The sequence below is a fragment of the Alternaria metachromatica genome, assembly GCF_023757995.1.
Source record: "Alternaria metachromatica strain BMP 0045 chromosome Unknown scaffold_3, whole genome shotgun sequence".
NCBI classification, from domain to species: domain Eukaryota; kingdom Fungi; phylum Ascomycota; class Dothideomycetes; order Pleosporales; family Pleosporaceae; genus Alternaria; species Alternaria metachromatica.
Window position 1 is genome coordinate 767,174 of NW_026055494.1, and position 23,846 is coordinate 791,019.

At 52.7% G+C, this 23,846-nt stretch overlaps 9 protein-coding genes across 9 annotated transcripts; 4 read left to right on the plus strand and 5 right to left on the minus strand.

Annotated features, from left to right (window-relative positions):
• Window positions 1-421: 421 nt before the first annotated feature.
• Window positions 422-3,821, minus strand: J4E83_001917 (uncharacterized protein; the record flags this gene model as incomplete). The annotated part of the gene is made up of 5 exons (XM_049328870.1): window positions 422-2,141; window positions 2,192-2,505; window positions 2,553-2,784; window positions 2,838-3,697; window positions 3,774-3,821. 5 exons carry the CDS (start codon window positions 3,819-3,821, stop codon window positions 422-424), a joined length of 3,174 nt encoding a protein of 1,057 aa, XP_049191842.1.
• A 645-nt stretch (window positions 3,822-4,466) lies between these two features.
• Window positions 4,467-5,595, plus strand: J4E83_001918 (uncharacterized protein; the record flags this gene model as incomplete). Its single annotated transcript, XM_049328871.1, has 3 exons — window positions 4,467-4,570; window positions 4,632-5,182; window positions 5,234-5,595. The coding sequence occupies 3 exons, from the start codon at window positions 4,467-4,469 to the stop codon at window positions 5,593-5,595; spliced, it is 1,017 nt and encodes a 338-aa protein (XP_049191843.1).
• A 1,141-nt stretch (window positions 5,596-6,736) lies between these two features.
• J4E83_001919 (uncharacterized protein) lies at window positions 6,737-7,866 on the minus strand (the record flags this gene model as incomplete). Its single annotated transcript, XM_049328872.1, has 3 exons — window positions 6,737-7,222; window positions 7,279-7,663; window positions 7,784-7,866. 3 exons carry the CDS (start codon window positions 7,864-7,866, stop codon window positions 6,737-6,739), a joined length of 954 nt encoding a protein of 317 aa, XP_049191844.1.
• Window positions 7,867-9,091: 1,225 nt separating this feature from the next.
• J4E83_001920 (uncharacterized protein) lies at window positions 9,092-10,096 on the plus strand (the record flags this gene model as incomplete). Its single annotated transcript, XM_049328873.1, has 1 exon — window positions 9,092-10,096. One exon carries the CDS (start codon window positions 9,092-9,094, stop codon window positions 10,094-10,096), a length of 1,005 nt encoding a protein of 334 aa, XP_049191845.1.
• A 693-nt stretch (window positions 10,097-10,789) lies between these two features.
• Window positions 10,790-12,625, minus strand: J4E83_001921 (uncharacterized protein; the record flags this gene model as incomplete). The annotated part of the gene is made up of 4 exons (XM_049328874.1): window positions 10,790-11,065; window positions 11,119-12,300; window positions 12,350-12,419; window positions 12,468-12,625. 4 exons carry the CDS (start codon window positions 12,623-12,625, stop codon window positions 10,790-10,792), a joined length of 1,686 nt encoding a protein of 561 aa, XP_049191846.1.
• Window positions 12,626-13,906: 1,281 nt separating this feature from the next.
• Window positions 13,907-14,745, minus strand: J4E83_001922 (uncharacterized protein; the record flags this gene model as incomplete). The annotated part of the gene is made up of 2 exons (XM_049328875.1): window positions 13,907-14,572; window positions 14,626-14,745. The coding sequence occupies 2 exons, from the start codon at window positions 14,743-14,745 to the stop codon at window positions 13,907-13,909; spliced, it is 786 nt and encodes a 261-aa protein (XP_049191847.1).
• A 679-nt stretch (window positions 14,746-15,424) lies between these two features.
• J4E83_001923 (uncharacterized protein) lies at window positions 15,425-15,643 on the minus strand (the record flags this gene model as incomplete). The annotated part of the gene is made up of 1 exon (XM_049328876.1): window positions 15,425-15,643. One exon carries the CDS (start codon window positions 15,641-15,643, stop codon window positions 15,425-15,427), a length of 219 nt encoding a protein of 72 aa, XP_049191848.1.
• Window positions 15,644-16,785: 1,142 nt separating this feature from the next.
• On the plus strand, window positions 16,786-17,737 carry EMG1 (18S rRNA pseudouridine methyltransferase; the record flags this gene model as incomplete). The annotated part of the gene is made up of 3 exons (XM_049328877.1): window positions 16,786-16,876; window positions 16,944-17,209; window positions 17,261-17,737. 3 exons carry the CDS (start codon window positions 16,786-16,788, stop codon window positions 17,735-17,737), a joined length of 834 nt encoding a protein of 277 aa, XP_049191849.1.
• Window positions 17,738-18,475: 738 nt separating this feature from the next.
• Window positions 18,476-21,470, plus strand: J4E83_001925 (uncharacterized protein; the record flags this gene model as incomplete). Its single annotated transcript, XM_049328878.1, has 2 exons — window positions 18,476-18,528; window positions 19,382-21,470. 2 exons carry the CDS (start codon window positions 18,476-18,478, stop codon window positions 21,468-21,470), a joined length of 2,142 nt encoding a protein of 713 aa, XP_049191850.1.
• Between the last annotated feature and the right edge of the window lie 2,376 nt (window positions 21,471-23,846).

Genomic DNA, 23,846 nt, shown 5'->3' on the forward strand with positions numbered 1-23,846 from the left:
GGGGCTGCTGTTCTTCTGCTTAGCGTGCCGTTATCGTACCTCTAATCCCAACATGCGCGTCTGCTGCAAGGTCGAAACGCGCAATAGGGACATGCATAACAGATCGTGCATCGCTTGATTGGGTGCAGTCTCGCCACCCGACTCTCCCCCCTACCAGGTTTCACAACTACAAGTAGCCCACTTCACACACGTGGAACCGCATGAGATGTGTAAGAGAACTCATGATCTATTTTGCTGATACGCAAATCCATCAACTCAAGCGTGATGGTGCAGCCTGACGTTCTCGCTTCCAATAAATGCACACAACGACGCCAAAGCTCCAGTCGTGCAGGCTAATGCGTGATCGATTTGATCGACAGTGCAAATGACCGTCGGCCACCCCTAAACGCCGTCCATCGTACCCTGCGCTATCGTAAAGTCATCAATCATCCCATTCCCGCCATACGCCAATCTCGCAGGCCTTGGGCGTGTCGGTGTAGATTTCCACATCGTACCATTCCTCTACCGGTCCCCCAGAGCCTGACAGCCTATCAAGAACGAGCCATAGTTCGCCTTGCATCCCGAGCTTCGGATCGATGTTGACGCTCTCGGACCGAACCGTAGCAGTGTCAGAGTACTCTCCTTGCTCACTTGCGATGATGAACTTGCGCTCCGGGCCTCGACCCATCTCGACACTCAATCGGAACGGACTGCGCGCTAGCTTGCCCAAATCGACGGCGCGAGGGCTCGTTGCTTTCGAGAATCTGGCGATGATGGTATACGAAGCTAAGCGCCTAGGCCACAATGGGGCAGCAACCTTATGTATGCTGGCACCAAAGCACGCCGGAGCGAGCTTCATCGAGAGCAATCCCGCCCCGTCGCGCGGCACTTGCTTCAACACCACCTCGCTTGTGCTGTCAACTCGGAGTTGGTAGTCACCAGTCAGACCAGCTTCAAACAAGGAGCAAATGATTGTGTAGGAGCCTGGTTGAAGGTCTTTGATCTCTGCGAGGACACATCCACTGCGATGGTCACCCGAGTCTGCTAGCACATCGCGACTCTGCAAGCGATATAACCTCTTTCCGTATCCTAGAGCAAGTTTGACGTGTAGGGGATGTTCATGGTTCGTGCTGGTGAGTAAGATGGCCAGCGAGCTACGCTCACGGACAGTGAGCGAATACTGAGGATTGTCGAAATATTTCGATGAGTCTGTACCACCACCGGCCGTCTGCCTTGTCCATGCACCTTCCTCAGTCTTCTGCGACGGGTACCGCTGCGCCGCCTGTTCCAGTGTAATCGAAAAGTTCGCAAACGCAGACAAGGAGAAAGTGTACAGTGATGGAGGTAAGTCGTCTTGATCAATCACCACTGTGTATGTCGAGTTGGCATCCGCGTCACTGCGAAGGAGACACTGCGGTGTAGTAACGTAGTCGCTCGATTCCAGGTATGTGTCCTTCATGTATAGGCGTTCTCCCTGGCCGTTGCAAATGTATATGCTCATGTATCCCTTCGGTGCATCCCCGTGGGTGTTGACCTGAGTGTCGGGACGAATGCTTCCGTCGTTGAACGCATCTGACTCCTCTTTGGTGACTGCTGGTACGTCTCGGAAATGGCGACTAAGGAGGAACCATACAGGTCCGGCACCTTTGGACGTAAAGGCGAATTGTGGATGTTTGACAATGCAACCGCCTGGCGACGATGATTCTATGTTCCACTCAAAATGAATGTCTTGTCGATAGCGGAAAAGACCAGGGTTCCAATTGAGATACAGGCTCTCGAAGTGTTGTATGACCTGCTCTAATCCAATCCAGAATGTCGTTGGATGCGGCCGATCCTGAGTGGGGACGCTATCCCTGTGATAACTCTCAAGGCTGTAGTTAGAACTACGACTGGAGGTAGAAGCAGGCGGATCCATGGTCGTCACAGCCGAAGGGCGAGGGCCGCGCCAGCCTTTGCCTTCGACCCATGGATTCTTGACGAGCAACAGTCGATCATGCTCTGTCTCCCTCATATCCAGCACGACGTAACTGTGTTGGCCCTCGAGACCAAGTTCACGCTCCTGCCTGGTCGACATCTTGCCAGTACCTGCTGTGACCAGAACATCGCCGTACAGGAAGGCGTTGTGTATGCGCTTCCATATCTGATCTGGAACCGTATCGGCCCTATAAGAGTTAGTATGGTCAGCTATGGGATTAGAGAAGAAACAACTTACTCTTGCAAGAAGACCTGTTCTGGTATCCAGCCCGTCAAGGTCCAGAGATCACTGCACGAGTTGCTTCCAGGGAAATCGTAACCGCCGCGAACTTTCAGGTATGCTTTCTCAAGTAGTGCTGGCCATAAGAGGGCTGGATTACGGCGGTCGAAAACATGAAGCAGACGATGTGTCTTTGAGACAGGTAGTCGATCGTCGATAACCACCTTTCTCCAACAGCCGTTGAAGTTGAGTCGTACGATGTACTTGCCATTAGACGAGTTCAACGGCTTTCCAAGGTGCTTGTCATATGGATATATCTTGTTCGTGAGCATCTGCCACGGTTAGTACCGATACTGCAGAATTTCCGAGGATGGCAAACCTGATCGTGACCGCGTTCTGAGCGAGCAATACCAGCGCATAAGCTTGTGACCACCGAGCAATCTGAAGCTGCATCCTGTACAAGATCGAGAGGCCTCGTGCTAGACATCAAGGGCCCGATACCAGCCCTACCGTTAGGGAACTGCGAGGGTGGCGGCACAGCTTCTTTGGCACGCAGCCACCCGAGAAAGAACTGCTGTTGGTATGAAGACAGACTCAGGTCTCGTGTATCCCTATCGCTATCAGTATGTCTGAACAGCCCCAGTATGACCATTGGGTAACGTACGTGTAGGCAGCCTCGCCTTCCGACACGAATTCATCCGCAGATGGAGTCTTGTCCCAAGGTGGAAACTTGAAGCCATTGACTGTCGAAGCCTTCAACAAAATGATGCTTTCTTTTGTGGGTAGTTTCCTGCTCGAAATCGGCTCTCGTAGCCTGTGTATCTGAGAATGAGGTGCGGTTGAGGGCGTTAGAGCTGCTGTTTGCGACTCGGGTACTCCAGGCTGGGACTCTGCGCTAGAGGGCTGTGGCACTGCAGATGAATTCAACACGGATTCGTGTCCGTTCTTCGGATGGTTGTCACGGTGAATGTTGGCGTTTGAGCTATCTTCGTGTGACGCATCAGTGACTGCACTTGGTACATCGATTGGAAAGGCGTCATCCGAAAGATCAATAAGCGGCATTAGATCTCGGCGCGCATCTTGCTGGAAAGAAGGAACGGCTGAAGAGAGATCTGACTGATGAACGAATGCTGAGAATGAAGAAGCTGATGATTTACCTGAAGCAGCTGGACCGTCGATAGGTCCTGTTGTCGAAGAAAGAGCCCAACGGGACGTGTTTGAACGCGTGGTCGAGTCTCCAAAGGTTGTACCTGGAGTTGCAGTCCCGGCGACCTCTTTGGCCCATTGACCTACTCGCTCATCTCTGGAGCTGGAGGACTGGGGTTTGACTAGAGGTGTCCATGTTTCATCGGCCTTGATGCGATCGGCGCGAGTCAACATGTCGCTGCATTGCGCCTTGAGCTCCTTCCTTTCGTCTGGGTTTGACGATAGTTGGATCGCTTCCATGAGGTTCTCGGCCACGCTAATTGCGAGACTGAATGCTTCATCCTTGGTAGCGGCTTTGTCAACCCGCGAGCGATAGTCCTGGCAGCTTGATTAGTTGGAGCTACAACGCGGGACTTGATGTCGCAGCGAGAAGTTAGTTGTCTGTATCACATACGCTTGCAGCCGCCTTGTAAGCCTCAATCTCAGTAGCCCGGTCAGCCATCGTAAGTAGCTTGAGACAGGACACGGTAAGAGAAATTTGACCAATACTAGCAGCGACGACGAAGCTACTTGCGTTGTGCCATAGCGATGCGACTGACTATGGGTGAGTGGAGTCAAGGCGCACTAAGAAGCTGTGATGGTGCTTTGGTGTTGTGATGTTGTGATCTGGGGCTGAGTCTTAGCGCGACGCACGTTCCTGCCAAACGGCGGCCGTCGCGACTGCCAGTTGCAGCAGGAACAGCCAGTTCCAGCGCATAAGTGACGGATCTAGACGTCTCCTTCCACGTGAGAGGCATATCCAGCCAGGCACGGCTTGCTCACTTTCACCGAAGTGATCGACAGCGGCTGCGGTGAAGGAAGGTCCAAGGGAGCAGGGTGTGTCGTCATCCGAACCTGAACCTCGGCCTCTAGGACCTCGGGAGAGGTCAGCCATGCATGCGACAGCGCTATCGCGTTGCGGGCACCATGAACGTCCCCTGCCCGCTTTTTCTAACTTCCGATGCTGCTATCTCCAGTCTTCAGATTATTACTGTCATGATGAGATAGTCCGAATTAGTCGCTGATTCCACACCATATCCTCCGCCCGTCACACACTTCGCAGTCGCAACACTTCGCCAACCCTTAGCAGCTGTGCTCGACTACCACTATGGCCGGCCAGTCAAAGGTAGAAACTCTTCCACCATGGGGTAATGCTGTCGCAGGCGCCGCTGGTGCCGTCATCGCAAACACCCTTGTCTACCCCCTAGATTTGTACGTCGCAAATTCCCCGAGCCTTTTTGGGCAGAACGCAAAGATACTAATACAACCTCAGGATCAAGACGCGACTACAGGTCCAGGTTAAGCGCTCGCCTACGTCCAACGACCCCAATCCCGCCGACCACGAACACTACGATGGCGCCATCGACGCGTTGCAGAAGGTCTTTGCGCAGGAGGGTCTTTCTGGACTATACGCCGGCATAGGAGGCTCTCTGCTCGGCGTAGCATCGACCAACTTCGCCTATTTCTACTGGTATACCGTGGTACGCAGCCTCTACATGGCGAACCGCACGCTTCAAACGTCACCGAGCACGCCGGTCGAACTCTCCCTTGGAGCGCTCGCGGGAGCGCTCGCCCAGCTTTTCACAATCCCGGTCGCAGTCGTAACGACGAGGCAACAGACCATGAGCAAGGCGGAGCGCAAGGGCATGATCGCTACGGCTATGGACGTGGTCAACGGTGATGACGGCTGGACGGGGCTTTGGCGAGGACTCAGGGCGAGTCTGGTGCTCGTCATCAACCCATCAATCACATACGGAGCGTACCAGCGATTACGGGAAGTCATGTACCCAGGAAAGAAGACGCTGAAGCCCCTCGAGGCGTTCCGTAAGCCATGGCCACTACCATAACTCAAGGAAAGCTACTAACATCTGTCAGTCATCGGAGCCATGTCCAAGACGCTTGCCACAATCGCAACCCAGCCGCTCATCGTCGCGAAAGTCGGTCTTCAATCGAAACCTCCACCAGCCAGGAACGGAAAGCCTTTCAAGTCCTTCACCGAAGTCATGCAATACATCATACAACACGAAGGCCCGGCGGCGCTATTCAAGGGCATCGGACCCCAGATCCTCAAGGGCCTGCTCGTCCAGGGTTTCCTCATGATGACCAAAGAGCGCATCGAGCTTTCCTTCATCTTGCTATTCCGATACTTCCGCCAAGTACGCGCCGAGAAGCTCCAGAAGCTGGCGAATATTGCGGCAGAAAAGGCCGGTAAGGCAGCACCGATACTGGCCAAGTAGGCCTTGGCTTGCTGGCATATCCTTACCTTCATCTCAAGTGTATATATTCGACTTTATACTTGGTTACGGAGGCGGATTGGCCGAGCGTTGTGTTGATTTCAATCTGGCGTTTGGCATTGATTGTTACCGCGGTTATACACATAGTCTGTCTTGTAAGCATTCTTGAATTTCTACCATTGTGTACACTGTGCTGGTGATGTGTCATGACCATAGTCGCGGCCACGCTAGCGGAGGCGCCGTGCGGAGGCTGTGAAGAGATCCGAGCAACAATGTCCATTCACGCAAAGAAAACCTTAACTAGAACGCCACGCTAATTCTCCGCTACTGTGCCACTATATCACACCGGTCTTCGTTTTAGCGCTTCTTACTTCTCAGGTCCATCAACAATTAGGAACACTGCCCAGGTGATCACGCACATTTGACTCAAAACTCATTGATATCGCTGTAGCTCCAATACTTTACTCCTACCACCTACTGCAAATCCACAGCATCCGTAACTACAGATGTGCTACCTCCGGCCTACAAAGTACGCATGCGGCCATGTTTCTCCTATCCACAAACCAGGCCGCCAACGCCCAAGTGCCAAAGAGGATGCTAATCAATCAGACCCATACGCTGAGGTAAGATCCGAGACATACGAAATGGATATAAGACATATACTGACTTCGAAATAGTGGCCAACACATGAGGACACTACGTTGAACGGGTGCCAGGATTCTAATCGTAGAGGTGCGCGATGCCCGGACCTTTTGGAGAACTTGGAGGTGGTATATCAAGAGGAGGAGGGCGGCGAGTGTGATGAGTGTAAGGCGAAGAAAAGGTGCACAGTCTTGTAGGGGAAGATGGAGTAAGTCGATTGAGGGTACGTGAAAAAGTTATCGATCACGTTGATAGAAAGGTAAGTAGCGATGCTCATGGCGGTGTCATATAATCTACAAAGATCTCTGTGCGGGTTGGCAAGTATCTTTCAGTCGGTTGCCGAGTGATGACATATCCATGTATGCCGATGTACGCGATGGTACGTGAGTTATCCATGCCATCTAGAGCCTCCTTCCCACAGGCCCAGCCCGAGAGCCTCCTGCTTGATAGCATAGTACCTGTCTCGCTCCTTAAGCTGATCTATGTTAAATGTATTTCGACTTTACAGAATGGTTCCACTTACCCTGTGCTCCGTGGCCTCACGACTCTGATCCCCATAACTAGGATTATCCCAGCTTTCGTCGTACTCGGTTTGTCGGCGAAAGGTGAAGAGCCTAGGGAAGCCCTCGTCATCGTGCTCCTGTCTTTCCAGCATGTAGGTATCATTCCACGCCCGGCGGTCCATTTGTGGAGAGTAAACCGACTCGAGAGCTCCATCGTTTCCACGTACGGGGTACCACGGCGTGGTCTCGCCAACGCGCACCAGGGACAGCGTTTCGAGTACATGGCAGTGTTCGAAGAAACTCCTAGCTACGAAACTTTGCTCTTCGTCGAGCTCATGTTCCCAATACATATCCCCAACGGCGCTGCCATCTCCTGAATCGTCATCGGAGAACTGCTCTTCCTCATCTTCATCGGTGATCTCTTGCCTGGCAGTAATGGAGAGATCGGTGAGCCTCTGAAACAAGCCGAAAGCGGTTGCGAAACTCTAAGTGTGAATTAACATGAAAAAACGTTACAACGAGTGGCACTATGCGCTCGTACACTGATCTGTTCATGGCCGATTGCGCCTCTCAAGACCAAGCTCTGGAGATCTGGTAAATACTGGTGCAAGCGTTGTATGTCTTCCAGTTGCCACGCGTCACAGCAAATTTCGACAAGTTTCAATCTCTTGAGAGTTGCTACTGTCTCCATCAGATCATCGTGACCAAGGTTGTACTCAAGAGCCAGTGTTTCGGTGTTAGGACAGGCCTCCACCAGGAATGACCAGTCGCCATGTGACAGAATGCGTAGACGTAGGACCGTGGGAAGAGTAACTTCATGGCGCTGGAAGGTCGCTCGTAGGCCGGATATATCGACGTCCTTACGATGTGTAATGGACAGCTCAACGAGAGACACCATCTTCGGAAGAGCCTTGGCAAGTCGAGTCCTGCAGAATGTTGTCTTGCCTCTCGACGTGGTGACTATATCACAAGCCCTTTGGATTTATGAGATTAGCATAGAAACGACCCGAATGCCCAAACTATCCATAATACAGACCCATACATACTTGATGGCTGGTAGAACCTCAGGAAGGGATGGAATAAGCGGATTGCCTTCCAAATCTCTCAAGCGTCGATTGAGGGCGCCCATGGAAGAGGCGCAACGGAAAACATGCGCGAAAAGCTTGGGAATAGAGATTGCTCGCATTCTCTTGCTCACTAGTGACAGGCAGAAAAGTGAAGTGCCTTTAGCACGAAAGCCAAAGCCCGTCTTCGGTTCCTTGCGCCCGATATTCCAGTTCCAGTGGCAGACCTGCATTGTGGATTCCTCGTGGATGTAGTCTATAACGATGGCAAGAACATCGTTATTCAGACCATCCAGGGTAAGTTGCTGAAACGGGACTGCCTGGGGACAATGCAGTCCTTGCACAGGTGCTGATGTCGGTTGTGGTGGAGTTGGCGGACGAGAGGGCAACCATTGTAGAGCGTAGGGATCTGAAGATCGCAGTGCTGGTGTCAGAACGGGGACCTGCTGGGAACCTCGAGTCGGGACTTCTGTGAAATCCTCCAGCACTTGTTGAGGCTTATGCGGATCAGGCGAAGCTGCTGTAGGCTGAGGGGATGAGTTTGTCATGGTTAGTGCGAGTGATCAATTTCCACCGAGTGGATTCGTATGCCTCAGATGACCTCGAAGGACCTGCTGCCGTGAACGGCTGCGTTTCGGTACGAGATGAGCTGGGAAGAAGAGTGCTAAGAGAAGATGAGAAGAAGCTGGTAGACGCGTCTGATTGCTCGCGTGGCTAGCGCGTCACTCTAGTCCGCATTCGGCGAAAGACCCTTCCAAATTCTCTCGGGTCGCCCTTTCGTCATTCTGTGATGGGAATGCCTGGGTGTACAAATTTCGGTGTACAAGATGATACAATCTTCCCAAGAGCGAGATAGGTCTGCGCTCACGCGACTTTGGTTCCAGCCTGACCGCACAAAATGTGTGTGTGCGCGGGCGCCGACATGGTCTCGAGGAGCAGTAATAAAGCAGGATGCTTTTGCATGTATGCTTACGAGATATGGGCTATAGCTTGCCACTCTCAAGCTTCAGCTGGAATCTGAGCGGGCTTGTACGCAATACACGGTACAATAGTGGAAATGGATTTGATTGACGTCATCGATACAAGGGCATGTCATGCTAAGGTCAGTAACTAAACAGACTCTTTGAACGTACCCATTTCAACAGCACGCTCCCATCCCGATAGCAATCCGTATCTAGCACAATCATGTCCGAGTCATCAAATCAATTACCATGGCATTCCATACCGTCATCCACCGCAACATGCAAAGTTCACCTCATTCAGGCCGGCGGCATCCACATCCCTACAGACATGGTCTTGCTTCCCGGTCCGGACAAGCCGCAAGACCCGAACGACTCTAAAGACGAGAACGGAAAACGCAAGTCGTTCTATGCTCCAGACTACGTGTTCCTCATCGAGCACACAGCCACCGGGAATAAGTACATTTTCGACCTAGGCATGCGAAAAGATCTGGAGAACCTTCCGCCACTTCTCGTCGAAGGCGCTCTACCAAACTTCAAGTGCGAACCGAAGTCTCCCGCAGAGATACTGCAAGAGCACGGATCACCTGATCAACAGCCCGAGAAAGTCAAGGCCGTTATCTTCTCGCACATGCACTTTGATCATGTTGGCGATGGAGCCAAAGCTGGATTTGAAGAGGCGGAGTTGTGGGTTGGGCCGACCTGCTGTACCTACGCGAGACCGGGTTATCCGGTTGATGAGAAGGCTCCTACGCTTAGCGAGACTTTGCCGGTTGATGGTAGCAGAAAGATTGTAGAGAGCTATGTGCCAGATGATATCTTGAGAGAAGCAGGAGATAAGAGGGCAGGTCAGGTCATGGAAGGCATGGTCAAGGGAAAGTATGCCGCTGTTGATCTAAAGAAGCCCGAATGGATGGGTCTCGGTGCATTTGATCGCGCCTACGACGTCTTCGGTGACGGCTCAGCATACATCGTGGATGCGCCAGGACACTCTCCGGGCCATCAAATGATGCTAGTGCGAACGACATCGGGCTCGACCGAGAACGAGAACACGTTTGTACTGCTGGCTGGTGACTGCTACCACCATCTCGACGTTCTCAAAGAGCCCAAACGCACTGCGAGACCACCATATGCGAAGTCAGGCATGCACGCCGACCCAGAACAGGCAGTGAATACAATGCTGCGCACAAGAAGTTTCGCGCGAAAAGACAACGTGTGGGTCATTGGAGCCCATGACACCAGTGTTGGCGAGGGTATCAAGCCCGGAGTGAGGGAGATAGAAGGGTTGGTAGAGATCAACGATTGGTCAGCGAAGGGATGGAAAAAAGGAATGTAGAACACACCGAAGTATCACGATGACCAATTCATCGTAAGCAAACTATAGGGTTCACCCTCCATCGATCGTCGTATTTGCAATCATTCACATGCTCCGACACCAAGCTCTTGGCTCCCGAGACACCAAAAGCTTGACCACCGTCTCCTCTCCCGAATTTGCGTCACACTGTCCGCGGCCCACCCATGGCCACCGCGTCCGGACAAGGACCACCCAACCCCATCGCTCGGTAACAAGCGTAGATCCCGCGGAGTCCGAGCATTGCCGTTACCCGTGGCGAGGAGCGGTTCATCTCGCGATGCGGCACGCAGGGTTTCGGAGTGTTTGAGTGGCTTGGACGCATGAACGACAGTGGCGTGATACTGGTACTTGGGATCAACGGCTGCCTGAAATCTGAGGGAGCCAGGCTAATTAGGCTGATCTTGGAATCGGCAAGTCTGGACAGTTAGATCGGCATGGGATGTTGGGGATGCGGACATTTGGTATTCGAATTGCATCATTAAGAATTCTATGGGATATCGTAGACGTTGAACATGTGTCTTCAGCCGCTTGCAGCTTTCAAGATTAACCAACAACAACCAAAAAGAGGAGCGAATTATATACAACCATGTAATAAGTGACAATTCGCTCAATATAGCAAATGGTATACTTCTCATCTTTTTCTCCGCGTTCCTTATCATAACCCCACGACTGCGTCTAGAAGTTCTCTTTGCCCCACACGTAACTGAAGCCGGGCTCAGAATACATGTTGCACTTGACGTGGAGCGTTGAACCAAGACCCTTGGGTCCACAGAAGAAGACACCGGCTTCGGCGGGTGAGTGAATCTTGCGGATGGACTTGAAGATCATGTCCCAGTTAGGGCGACCGAAGTTTGTGGGTGCGCGGAGACCGGTGATGGCGTCTTGCTCTGCATTTGCGTCGTTGATCATGATGTTTGTCGCGTCGTCTGCCTTGATCTTTGCTGTGAGGTACTGTGAAGAGGGTTAGTAGATCGTCAAGAGCGAGTTATGGACATAAAACTTACGGTGTGGATCTCGATGTGATCATCGATATCTTGCGCCTCGATAGCCAGCAGCAACGATCTGAACCATTCGAAAGATCCGAAGTCTCTGCAGATCCAGAAGAAGTAGACCTTCCTCAGTCTCGTACGGGATCCTTGAGGGTAATTCATGCGGTACCAGATACTCTTAAGAATGGACGCGAAAGGTGTGACACCGATACCGGCACCACAGAGAACGGCGACTTCGAACTTGAACACATCCTCAGAGGCCGAACCGAAGGGACCATCAATGTAGACTCGGGGAAGAATTTGACGCAAGGCGATCTCTTCGCTGGACCCACCCTTCTCACCCTTCTCGCCGGCTGGCTTCTTGTCTGTGTTGCAGCCAAGCGCCTGTCCGAAAGCCTTGGTGAAGTTACCGACCATACGAATGTGCACCGAGATGTAGTCTTCCTCGGGTGCGCTGGTAAGCGTGAAGGGATGGTATTGCCAGATGGAGATCTCAGGGCAGCACAAGAAGATGTACTGTCCAGCACGGGTCTTGGTGTGCTCCTTCTTGATCTGAACTTCGCAAACGTTGCTGGGGTGCTGGATGACCTTGGAAATATACGTCTTGTGTCGTCCTCGTACTTCACGGGCAATTCGCTCGGCCAGGTACGCAAATCCACCATACATCCAGTACTCCCAGAAGACACCGATACCGTCGCAGAAGGGCGCAAAGTCGGGCTGAATCATGCAGAAGGCTCCGTGGATGGACCAGAAGATGAAGAAGACGATGAATAGATGGTGCATGTACCAGAAACGTTCGAAGTTGGCGCGACGAGCCTTCTCCGCAGCGGTGACGGCGATGGCCATGAGCGCCGTCAGCATAACATAACCACTCCATCCAGGTCCAGTTGCAAGGTTGGCAAGGATGAAACCCATGAATCCCAGGTTGTTGGAAGCCGAAAACTTGGCAAGGTTGTTCCAATGGGCGATAGTGTGGACCCACGAGAAGAAGACGATAGACCAGGCGACCAGCTTGTGGAAGGTGATGTTCTTGTCGAAAGGAATAACGTCGTTCAACGGCGTACGACGAGCCATGGAGATTAAGTTCCTGCATACCGGGAAGAGGATGAAGGCAACGTCGACGTGCAATACGAGAGCGGCTGAACGAGCAATGGGGAAGGTCAGACCAAAGGTCTGTCTTGAACCAATGGAGTTGTCCTAGGACTTGTGAGCGGCATTCGTCGTAATCTGAGCTATCCATTCATACCTTTAGCCCATAGTTCATCATACCAAAGACGAAGACCATGACGTGCAATATCGCAAATGTAAAAACAAAACTAGATACGTTAGTCGAGGCTCTTCACACACGGTGTAGTGCAACGTACAATCTTCGGTAACCCTCATTGACCATCCACACATCAAATTTCTCTTTCCGGGTCAACTCTCGCGCTTTTTGGTCCGACATCTCTCCGGACATGAGCATGCGCGTCAGCGGCGGCCATCGTGACCGCTCACGACCTGTGAGACTGGTGGTGTACGACATAGTTGACAGAAGAAGCGAACGTAGCAGCGATTGAGTGCGTGTTGTGGATGCCGATGATCTTCAGACCTGCTGAATGTGGCCGAAGTAGCAATGAGTTCAAAGAGTGTCTAAGTAATCTGTACAAAGGTTAGATCAAAGCCACCAGGGACGACGACGCCATGGTACAGGAAGCCACGTGAAAGAATAGATTGACTTACTAAAAGTGCCCGCACAAAAGAAGAGAAAAGGTACAGGAAGAGGCGTTCGGTCACCCGGCTAAAGAGGCACCGGCATGAAATCGGTCGAGTCTTGGGGTGAGTAGGGGAAACAAAAGCCTATAAGCCAACGTTGCAAGGCGGCGAACAGAGAGAAAAGCGGCTACGACGGGGGGCAGGACAAGTCAGGTCCGCTCTGCCATTAGCGAAGTGGATCAAGGGTATCAGTTCGTCAGATGGCTTGGAAGATGAGCAATCCAGGGCCCAAAGAGCGAAACGGTAGCAGAAGTCGAACCATCTTCCATGGCTTTGCACTGCGAGCTGCGACACAGCAAGCTCCGCCGTCTACCAGCGCGTATCGCAACGGGATCATGACCAATTAGGGACGCCAAATGGCGTGGCTAGGGCTAGACGCATGCCAAGATGGAGTCCTGAAACATGAATGGCCATGCGCTTTAGTCTTCGGCATGCGAAATGGCAGAGCGAGGCGTTTGAGAGGTGTTTGGGACGTGGGAGGCTAAAACCTAGTGCGTTAGAATGGGGCGCCTCCCTGGGCACCTCGCCCCTGCCTAGGTAGTCGGTGGGTTGAGCCTCAACTGCCGATGGTGGCCTTGACTCCATCGCCATGCTCCGACTTTCGACCGCCTTGCCATGTGGACCTGGTTACAAGCTTCGATGGTACACGATACTCTCGCGGCATGGCTGAAAGTGACAGCTGTAAGGGGCGGATGCGCTTGGTGTTCGCACGCCTTGGCTGAAGCTTGGGATGGGTTCCACTACCGATCACATCCAGTCTCATGATTGCCATTCATTTGACTGCTCCCATGCGACGTTCGCACTGCATACACGCACAGGTCTTCACATGTCGACGATCCAACGGCTGTGGCGTCATCGACTTCTGATCGGAAATCGTACTCGGTCGGTGGTATTCTGCATAGCTGCATGTTTGAACGGTGCGTAGCTGCTAAATCCGATCTATTCCCGTCCAAACATCTCCGGTCTTGGAACCAAAACACCGTGACCAAGCTCCACCTGACGCTTCCATATCAAACAAGAAGCTTTGGTGCTAAAACAATGACAGAATCCACTACAGCTTCAGGAAACCACCAGATGCGGATATCGCCTGACCCGAAACCCATTTCGCGTCGTCGCCACAAAGCCAGGCCACGATTCTCGCGATGTCGTCCACAGTCCCTACTCTGTTCTCCACAGCAGTCTGCTTCAACTGGGCCTCTACGATATCCTTTGGTACATCGTCCAGCATCTCTGATTCGGTGGGGCCAGGTGCAACCGCGTTGACGGTGTGTCCTGCAGCGCCTAGCTCTTGTGCCAGACTCCGAGTCACGCCTTCTATCGCTGCCTTGGATGCGGTGTAGAGGGTTAGGTTCGCGAAACCTAGGCGGGCGCCTATGGACGACATGTTTATGATGCGGCCTGGTGCTCGTAGATGTGGAACAACTGCTTTGGTCAGCAGGAGAGGCGCGCGAACGTTGACGTCGAATATGGCGGCGTAGTCTTCTGCTGTTGTCTCCGTGATGGATCTGTTCATCAAAACACCAGCGTTATTGATCAAGATGTCGATCTTGTCACCGAACGCTTCCCTGGTCGCTGACACAATCTTTTCAGGCGCATCGAGTTGTCTGAGGTCCGCCTGAACAACCCTCGATGTGCTACCATTGCCAAGTGATTCAATTTTCGATGCAACCTCTTCCGCTAGCTTTCCGCTCTTTGGCGATGTGTAGACGAGCGTGACCTATTTCACATATGGGTGTCTTGATTGACTTGGTTCGAAGTCGTTGGACTAACCTTTGCTCCTCTTCGCGCCAGCTCTAACGCCAAGCCAGCCCCAATTCCTCGCGAAGCGCCTGTGACGATGGCAACCTTACCCTGTAGAGGAAATGTTGTTGGGTTCGATGAAGCAGACATGATGACAATCTTTCAGGGCGTGTTTTGTAGATGAACTCCGAGAAGGAGCTTTCAACCGTATCTTATAGCACCCCAGTACACCCACATACCCAGTGACATAAGAGATGATGAGTGGATAAATTTGATGTGGCGAACTGTACTTGAAATTGCTGCGTTATCGTGAACAGAGTGGATAAGGTCATACGTCATCGGTTCGTTACTACCGATGAATCTCACGAGTGCCGATAAGCTTCGGAGATGTTTGTGCAGCCTATAGCAAGCATTTGAGAAGACCTTGTAGAGCAGATGTTACATAGTTATCGCGGAAGCATGATGATTTTTGGCGTACGATGAAAGAGGTCATGTGAAGGGTATGAATTATGTATTGAATATGAAAGTACAGCAAGTCGTTGGCTCCGAGACGAGAACATCGTGTACTCGTAGGTAATCTGTCTCCAGCCTATGCAACGAGGGGAATAGTTTGATGCGCGCTCCAATGCTCCAGCAAGATTCGGGTCCAGGTGTCCGGTCGAAGAGAGTTTGGTGTAAGCCGAGGGTGTTGATTTAGGCTCGATGGAGATTCGACTTGTCGATACAGTATGGGCGCAGTCATTATCCCAGCAGCTGTAGAGTTGTACATGGCCATTTCCCGCCTGTTTTACGTCGAGCCTAGCATCCCTCTTCCGCTCTCTTTCCAAGATCACCGCTTGATGAAGCCAAGTATCGGGCCCTTCTTTGCATTTGGATCCTTCTTTTTCGGGTACATCTTAGATGTGACGAAGTGCACGTACCAAATCAGTGTACCGAAGACTGATAGGCCGAAGATGACGAGGAAGAGGGTGATGACTGGCCGGCCGTCGTTTTGTACCGAGCGCAGGGCCGCAGGGGTGAGAATTGGTGCAAGCCATTCGAAAGCCATGGTGTATTTGTTGATTGCGTTCGTTGAGCTTAGGGAGGTCCCTGCGATAGTATTCGTTCTGTCGGGGGGAGGACGAGCTTGCGATGACGATCAGGGTTCAGACAGCCGGCTGCCACTAAAACGAATGTATAAAGATATCGCCAGCGATGTTGAAGAATCGAAGTAAGGAAAGGAAACGCGATGTTCAATGGCAGCTACAGAAATGCGCAAAATGCGGCACTTAGCGTTCATGTATCTCCACCGCAGAGCCGCTCAAGCGGCAGCGCGACGGCCAAACCAGACTCGTTTCGCGCATGACCTGACCTCTTAGTATCCTTGGCAGATCGCATGATGTTTACAGAAAAGGCCATACACACGGCGTGTAGAGCCATGTTGGACGTAAGGCGACTGTATGATATGGTGATTGTTTCAAATGCAAGGCGGGCCAAGAGACCATGGTGAGACGCTTTCGTTGCAGAGGTTCCGGCGCCCGGCCTAGGAGCTCGCTCGGGCATGGAGCCCTGCAGGGCGTTTTGATGTAAGTTGCAGCTGGTGCCGGGTTGGGTGCGCATCCTCGGATACTCCTGCGTTCTCGGTCCTCGCTCTACTGGCTGTACACCGCATTCCCCCGAATGTCCCGAAGCATAGGTACCCAGGTATCCACCCACGACAAAAGTGACGGCGAGTCAAGCAGGGTGGCCACAATGACCGACCACGTCGCAACTGCCGGACAACTCGGTAAGCTGACTGCTGCGTGCGACCAACACCGCGCCATGATATCTTGTTGTTGTACTGCGTGCAGTGCTGCGATGGCTCGTTGGTGGTGAGGACCAACTCGTCTGATTGCTCGTGGTCTCACGTAATCATGCCGCCCGCTCGGCTGTGATTGGACGCAGGAAAAACGCTCTTTTCACCGACAGTTCGCACAAATAGGCCGCATGGTTCCCAGCCATCCCTCGAGCTTACTGCATATCCACCCTTTTTCACCTGACCAAAATACTCCATTGAAGTTGTTTTGTAAGTGCATTCGCTGCTGACCTTAGGTACCTGGAGAAGCGACATCTCATTCTCACTTTCCACGCCCTGAACCAATCTCCTTGCGCCAAAGGTCACACAGACATACACAAGCTCATTCCGCAGTGTTTGCGCATTCTCTCGTCACAATGGCTCCCCTCCTTAAACCCGAAGACTCCAACTCGCCCACCGAACGACCTGTCTCCCGAGACTCCGCCGAGCGGGGCAAGAAGCGCGCAAGTATGTCCGGTTGCTGCTTCCTCGATATTAACCACGGACACCGCTGACGCTACGCTACTGCGCACAGGAACACAGTCAATGCCTCCGCCAGAGCTGCCCAAGCTAGTGGCCGAGCAGCATGCCCCCATCCCGACCAACGACAAAGACACACAGCGCCTGATCGTCGTCCTGTGCAATGCGACGCTGGAGACGTACAAGGCGTCGCATGGCACTGGCCGCGGCCCCGGTGCGCGCGAGGACAAGTACAACCTGCTCAACAGTGACGACCACATTGGCGTAATGCGCAAGATGGGGCGCGACATAAGCGAAGCCAGGCCCGACATCACCCACCAAGTGCGTACAAGAGGAGGTTAGCCAGGTCCCTCAGCTAACGTGGCGCCACAGTGTCTGCTCACATTGCTCGACTCGCCAATCAACAAGGCGGGCAAGCTCCAAATCTACATCCACACCTCCAAGAACGTGCTCATCAGGGTCAGCCCTACAGTGCGCATTCCCCGTACCTTCAAGCGCTTCGCCGGACTCATGGTCCAACTCCTGCACCGACACCAGATCCGCTCGACGTCGTCGCAAGAAAAGCTCATCGAGGTCATCAAGAACCCCATCACCGATCACCTCCCTCCGAACTGCCGCAAGGTCACGCTCAGCTTCGACTCCGAGGTCGTACGTGTCAGCGATTACATTGGCGATCTCAACAAGGGCGAGAGTATCGCAGTCTTCGTAGGTGCTATGGCCAAGGGCAACGACGACTTTGCCGATCACATCAAGGACGACAGCATCGCTATTAGCCAGTTTAACCTCAGTGCCAGCGTTGCATGCAGTAAGTTCTGCCATGCTGCCGAAGACGTTTGGAACATCTTCTAGTTCAGCCGACGATCAAGCGCTGGACCTATCTATATTGGACACGCCAACTAGCCCACAAGCAACAACTGACTCACCGCGGACGAGTCGGATCACGGACCGCACAAACGGAAGATAACGGGAACTTTTAGGCTGCAGGACACGCTCATGGCTTAGATCGCAACATCAACAGCCTGAGCGTTACTGCATCTGATTTTGGGCGTCTGCTTGAGGTTTTTTTACAACAAAACAACTACTCTGGCTCAACGCACAACAATCAATCTTCTTTTGAAGATCGCGGGGCAGCTCAACCTACCCCGCACCTGTTTTTCTTTCACCTTGTTCCATCGACACAGCCGCTAGTCTGTATGCGCGCTGTGTTTGGTGTCGTACCACTGGGTCTTGTCATGGCCTGTCATTCGACCTTGAAACGTGGTTGTCAGTAGTTAGCTTGTAGGATATCGCGGCTCTCCATCCACTCTAGGATTCACGAGTAGGAGGATCTTCAGTGTCAGGAATGACATGTCCGGCGAATGAAAAAGTATACTTCACGTCATCTTCGCAGTACGATTTCTTGAACCCCTCTTTCAGGCATACACCTTGTAATTCTCTCGCTCTATGCCTTACAAGGTTAGAATGCATTCTGGGGGCTCATCGCATTTTGCGCGTGTGGCGGGAGGGAAACGGGTAGAACATCTATCCATGGAGCCGCATCGCCGATCTCCCATGATGATCTCGCGTAAACATAGAAAAAGCAACAGCATGGCAAGTCCTACCGACATTTGGGACAACTCCAAGAATCTCCGACGATGCCTGTAATCGTAGCCTCACTACAGCGTCGTCTTGGTCCTTGGTTCTTGTGAGAACGATGCCCCATCATCGACGTCACACCATGTCCAATCGAGCGTTGCGACGACAAGTGGCGCGTCCAGACCGCAAATACTCTGTTGCACGCGACAAGCGACCGAAATGCTACGATTCCGTATCCAATGTAGCGTAGTGGGCAATGTGAGGCGTGCGACGACTTAAACCTCTCGCGGCCCCGGGCCGGCGCTCACAACCAATGTCATACACCGACACCTCGCTTACATTAACAAATTTGTTAGCTGCAGACGCAGGACATGTGGCAGCATCACAACATGTTGACAGCGACCTCCTTGATAGCTAACTGCAGCGGTGGGGCGTGCTAGTAGGGTCTGTCCCGCAACGGTATGGAACGCCCTGCTACTCGGTTCACGATGCATCGAGACGCTGCACCTGGACGGGGTTATGATATAAACCTCGAGGTCGTACCGATACTTCCCCCCCTACTCACACCATACATCTCCAACCGCTCCAACTCGATCACACCTCACTGTGTGCATATATCCGCCTCGTTCCCTTCTCAATTCTTCGTTTGGCGATTGTTCTAGCCGCGTCCTGTCGTTCTTGTTCTTCACCGCTGTTCAGCAATGCCCGTCTCCCACATCGGCCTCACGGTATCGCATCTTCCAACTTCGACATCGTTCTTTCTTTCAGCGCTGCAGCCACTGGGCTACCGCTACATCGGCCAATATGGCAACCAAATCGGCCTTGGAATAAATGATTCCGATTTCTTTCTCTGCCAAGAAACGCCTGGGTCAGTACCACAAGGGATCACCAGGCACACCGCAACTGACAGCTGAGTAGCGTAAAAGCCGGCGCTGCACACATTGCATTCACCGCACCTAGCACGACCGCAGTCCGGAATTTCTATACCGCTGCATTGACCGCCGGTGGTCGTCCTAACGGGGCCCCGGGTGCTCGTTGCGCAGAGGATGGCCACTTCAACGCCGCAGTAATCGACTTTGACGGCAACAGCATCGAGGTTGTCTACCGAAATGGACCTGATATGAGACATGACGGGACCATCATCACGCACAGCAGGGTCATTACATGGCAGAGGACCGTTTCGCAGAGCTTCCGTGAGAGCCCGAGTATCTTCAGCGCTCACACGTGTGCTTCGAGAACTGGCGCAATTCCAGTCGCACCGACAGCCGAATCAGCTGCTCCGAAGGCACCAAGCCCTGTACCCAGAAGCGCCTCTGCGCCCACAGTCGCTCCTGTTCCCGAAGCGACGACAAAATCAGATGCCGGCAGTGGGGCGGCCACGCACATTCTCGGAACATTACTTGGAGCTGCTGCAGGTGCAGCCGTCACATATGCATTCATGCGGAGCGAGCGAGATAGTGCGAAGAAAGAGGCGGACTTCAGCGCCTTCATGGACGCCAAAAACGCGGTCAACACTGCGGCTGGCTTCTTCGCTCAGGCCTCATCCCAACCCCCGACACCCCAGCAAGCCCCACAACCCGCGCAGCCACCTGTCCAGGCCATTGCACCGCCTACACCTGAGCCAGTACACCGCATTGAAGACGACGCGCGATCTTCCTATTCGCGAGCTTCTCAGATCCCTAGGAATTCCGTGCCGCGACAGATCGAGGCTGCGCCGGCCGACTACTACTCACCGTCTCAATTCGAGCGTCCTCGCTCAAGGGCTGCGGAGCCTCTTGCCATCGAATATGCCCCTGCATACTCTGTTGCCCCGTCGCAGACTCCATCGAGGCTCACACCTGCTCACCGCTCAAATACTAGCCCTGAGTTGTTGATGATCGAGAGGGCTAGGAGCACCGTCTCGACAGCCAAGCCCGAAAGTGTCGCAATGACTGCAAAGCCACCGCGGCCATCGTCCAAGCCTCAAAGTGTCGTCTCAAAGGCGCAAAGTGTAGCTCACAGTGCTGCGCCTAGCTCCTTCATCTCATCGTTCGTAGCAGACCGCGAAGATGAGAAGAGTAGTTCGGGTAGGTCCAAGGCCAGGTCCTCTCATACCTCATCTTCAAAACATTCCTCGCACAAGGAACACGGTAGTAGTGGTAGCAGCCGAAAGGAGCGTGGCTCATCGCCTTCTCCACCAGCCCCTGCATCCAAGGCTCCGTCTGCAGCCCCCACTAAGGCTGCATCCAAGGCGGCGTCGATCGTCAGTAGCATCTTTAGCCGCGACAAAAAGAAGCACGACGATGATGACGACTTCATCGATGACCTCGACATTGAAGAGCTAAGTGAGGATGATCTTGACACTGTTGTTCCCAGCGACAGCATCTCCCAGATCGGCGACGCACCACGACGCAAACACCGTTCCCACCGGAGCGACAAGTCTAAGAAGGATGATGACGCTGAAACCTCCGTGAGTCACCGCAGGAAGAAGCACAGCGACGAGAAAGAGTCTTCCCGTAGCAAGAAGCATGACGATGAGAAAGAGTCTTCCCGAAGCAAGAAGCACGATGACGACAAAGAATCTTCCCGTAGTAAGAAGCACGATGATGACAACGAGTCTATCATGAGCAAGTCATCGAAACGCTCTCACCGTTCGCACCGTTCCCGCAAGACGTCTGCCGACTCGGCCGACGACGAGGACTCCTCGCGCCCTCACCGTTCATCCCGCTCTTCAAAGTCCAAGCCTTCCATCATCTCGGAGCCAAGTGAGGTATCTACTGTCCGCCCCGTTAAGCCCTCCAAGTCATCAAGAAAGGATAGCCTGACCCAAGGCCAGTACGACAACCTCTTCGACGAAGTCCAGTATGGTACTGGCGCTGTACACGCCTCCAGAGGCGGCCCCACACCCAGCATGGTCAGTGCCGCACGCAAGAACCCTATTCGCAGCATGATCAACCACAACCATGCCACCAAGATGAGAAACTTTGAGGGTAGTCAGGCTGGTCGTGCAAGGGACAGTGATGACTAGTTTGTCTTTCTTATTCCTCTCTCTGGGGTACTGTATCCCTGCATCGCATCGCGTTGCTTCATTGCTTTTGCTCCTTATGCTTTTGCATCCGCGTAATGTTCTCTCACGTCATTGCGTCATTGTTATTCCTGTCTATCGTTTGCTCCTTTTTAGCGGTCTGGCATTTTTACGGCGCGGCATTGGTATGGCGTCATGTTTTGCTTTGTACGACTATCATAGATTAGAATTAAACGAAACGCAATGAATACAAACGGTATATGGGTGGATTGGGAAAAAATCTTCGTCGAACCAGATGCTTGTAACTATGTGAGACTGTGTATGACGTGTTTTACATCGACTTCCTACTCATCCTGAATGTAACGTCTTCCCCGTAAAAATGTTCGAATACATCAAGTTTGATTGACACCACAGCAGTCCGCACTGTTTCTGTCATTTTGATGCTCCGACGCGATCCGCTCTGCACCCTGATCCATTCCATCATGCCCCAAGTATCTATACCTCGTCTTCAGTGCTCGACTGCTGCCCGTTGCAAAGATGCGTATCGCATCCCTCGTCCTCATCCTCATCCTCATCACTCGGCTGCCAGCCTGGGCAAAGATGCGTACCGCATCCCTCTTCCTTGTGTATGTCGTGAAACTCTGCGTTAATGCAGGTCCCGCCCCTCTCGCTCGGGTCACAAGCCGCATCTGGATGGACTATGAGGCTATGGTGCCCACATGTGTAAGTGGTGATGAAGAACTTGCACATGTTGCTGGCGGATGGTATGTATGTTTGTTGATTGGTTCAAGAAGTGTCAGTGGTGGGTTTGGTCGACGTACTTGTGGGCTTAGAGAGGTATGTAAATTGTGTGGTAGATAGGTATGAGGAGATCTGTAGGAGAGTAGACTTGTAGTCAAAGATATAGAGTATAAGTTCTCTTCAATAGATGCGGATACGTGATCGCGAGACATGTGACAGAACGTTCATACCTCATGTATGACTATGGGGTGGCATTGGATTGACATTGATCATTGTAAGGTTCTGAACGTAGCAACACCACACTTCAAACACTCACAGGTCCCCCTTCTCTAACCTTACTCTTGACTCTTCGCCAGCTCACTTCGCGAGGGAAAAGCGCCTCAGGTGGTGCCTGCCCCGGATCACACTCCCAACACTCACCACCTCTTTCCCGATACACTTGTGTGAAGAAGGTGCACTCTGGGTGGCGTGTACAGTTGCGTTTGACCCAGAACTCGTGTTGGCATGTACTGTGCTTGAGGATGACTTTTGTACACATCGTGTTCCGGTGACGTGTGGGTGCGAGGAGCGGGCGAAGTCTGGAGAGGGCCAGATGAGGCCGGCGTCAATCTCCTCTGTTATGTCGTGATTCGCAGGCTTGTATGGTGTTGTAGTGATTCTGAATTGGCATCTTGTAGAATGAGAGAATTGTGCGGCAGCGTCGAGCTGTCCAAAAGTGCTGATGCACTTGGATGTATGTCGGGTTAGACTGTGGGCTGTCTAGACGAGACTATGTCCCCTTTCGATCGACGGCGTTGATGCGCTCCGTAGGACTGATGGGTAATCTTCGTGTCTGACTCGTCTGATGGTGCTATGAATGCTTGATCGTCAGTGATGTTTGATGAGTAGATCAATGATCGGCTGGCATGGCCTTGAATCATGAACGAGCGAATATCACTTACAGCCCTCGTTTCCGTTGGCCAGATAACTTTAATAAGTTACCGGTATCGCCCAAACAGGAAGTCCACGATAGACACCACTCCAACAACAATGCAGGGGAGATCAGGGTCCAACAACGACCCTGGATGCATCGTTCCTTCCCACACTTATACACCTCAAACTCTGCAATCACCCCGCCTTAGTAAGCTCGTGCAGCTGAGGAATGTTGTAGTAACCCGCAATCAAGATTTACCCTAGGAGCCCAGCATGCGATCGCCGATTCACCTCCTTCGGGCGTTGCGTCCCACCCAGGTCACCGTTCAAACCGGACCGAAGGTGGTTACAGGAAGGACTAGGCTTGATGTGTGCTGGGAGACAGTTGAAAAAAGTCTGGCGTGTCGTGTTGGCGGTGGGCTGACTGGCCTAATGTTCCTGGGGGTAGGTGTTGATGAGATGTCATCGCCGATTGCCAGCCTTGCCCTCGGCCATTTCGGAAGCTCGTGCCATGGCGATATAGGATGTTTGTAGAAACATGATCCTTTCTTGAGTTGATCGCCTTTGTCATTGTTCCGAGTGCCGACCAATCGAGAGACCGTATAGAAATCGATATACAACCCTTCCGGGCGACATGTTCTGCACCGTAAGTGGTGAATACCAAAAAAATCGTTGAGCGCATCAGTTCGGAGACAGAAACAGTATACTTATGCGTTATTGAGCATA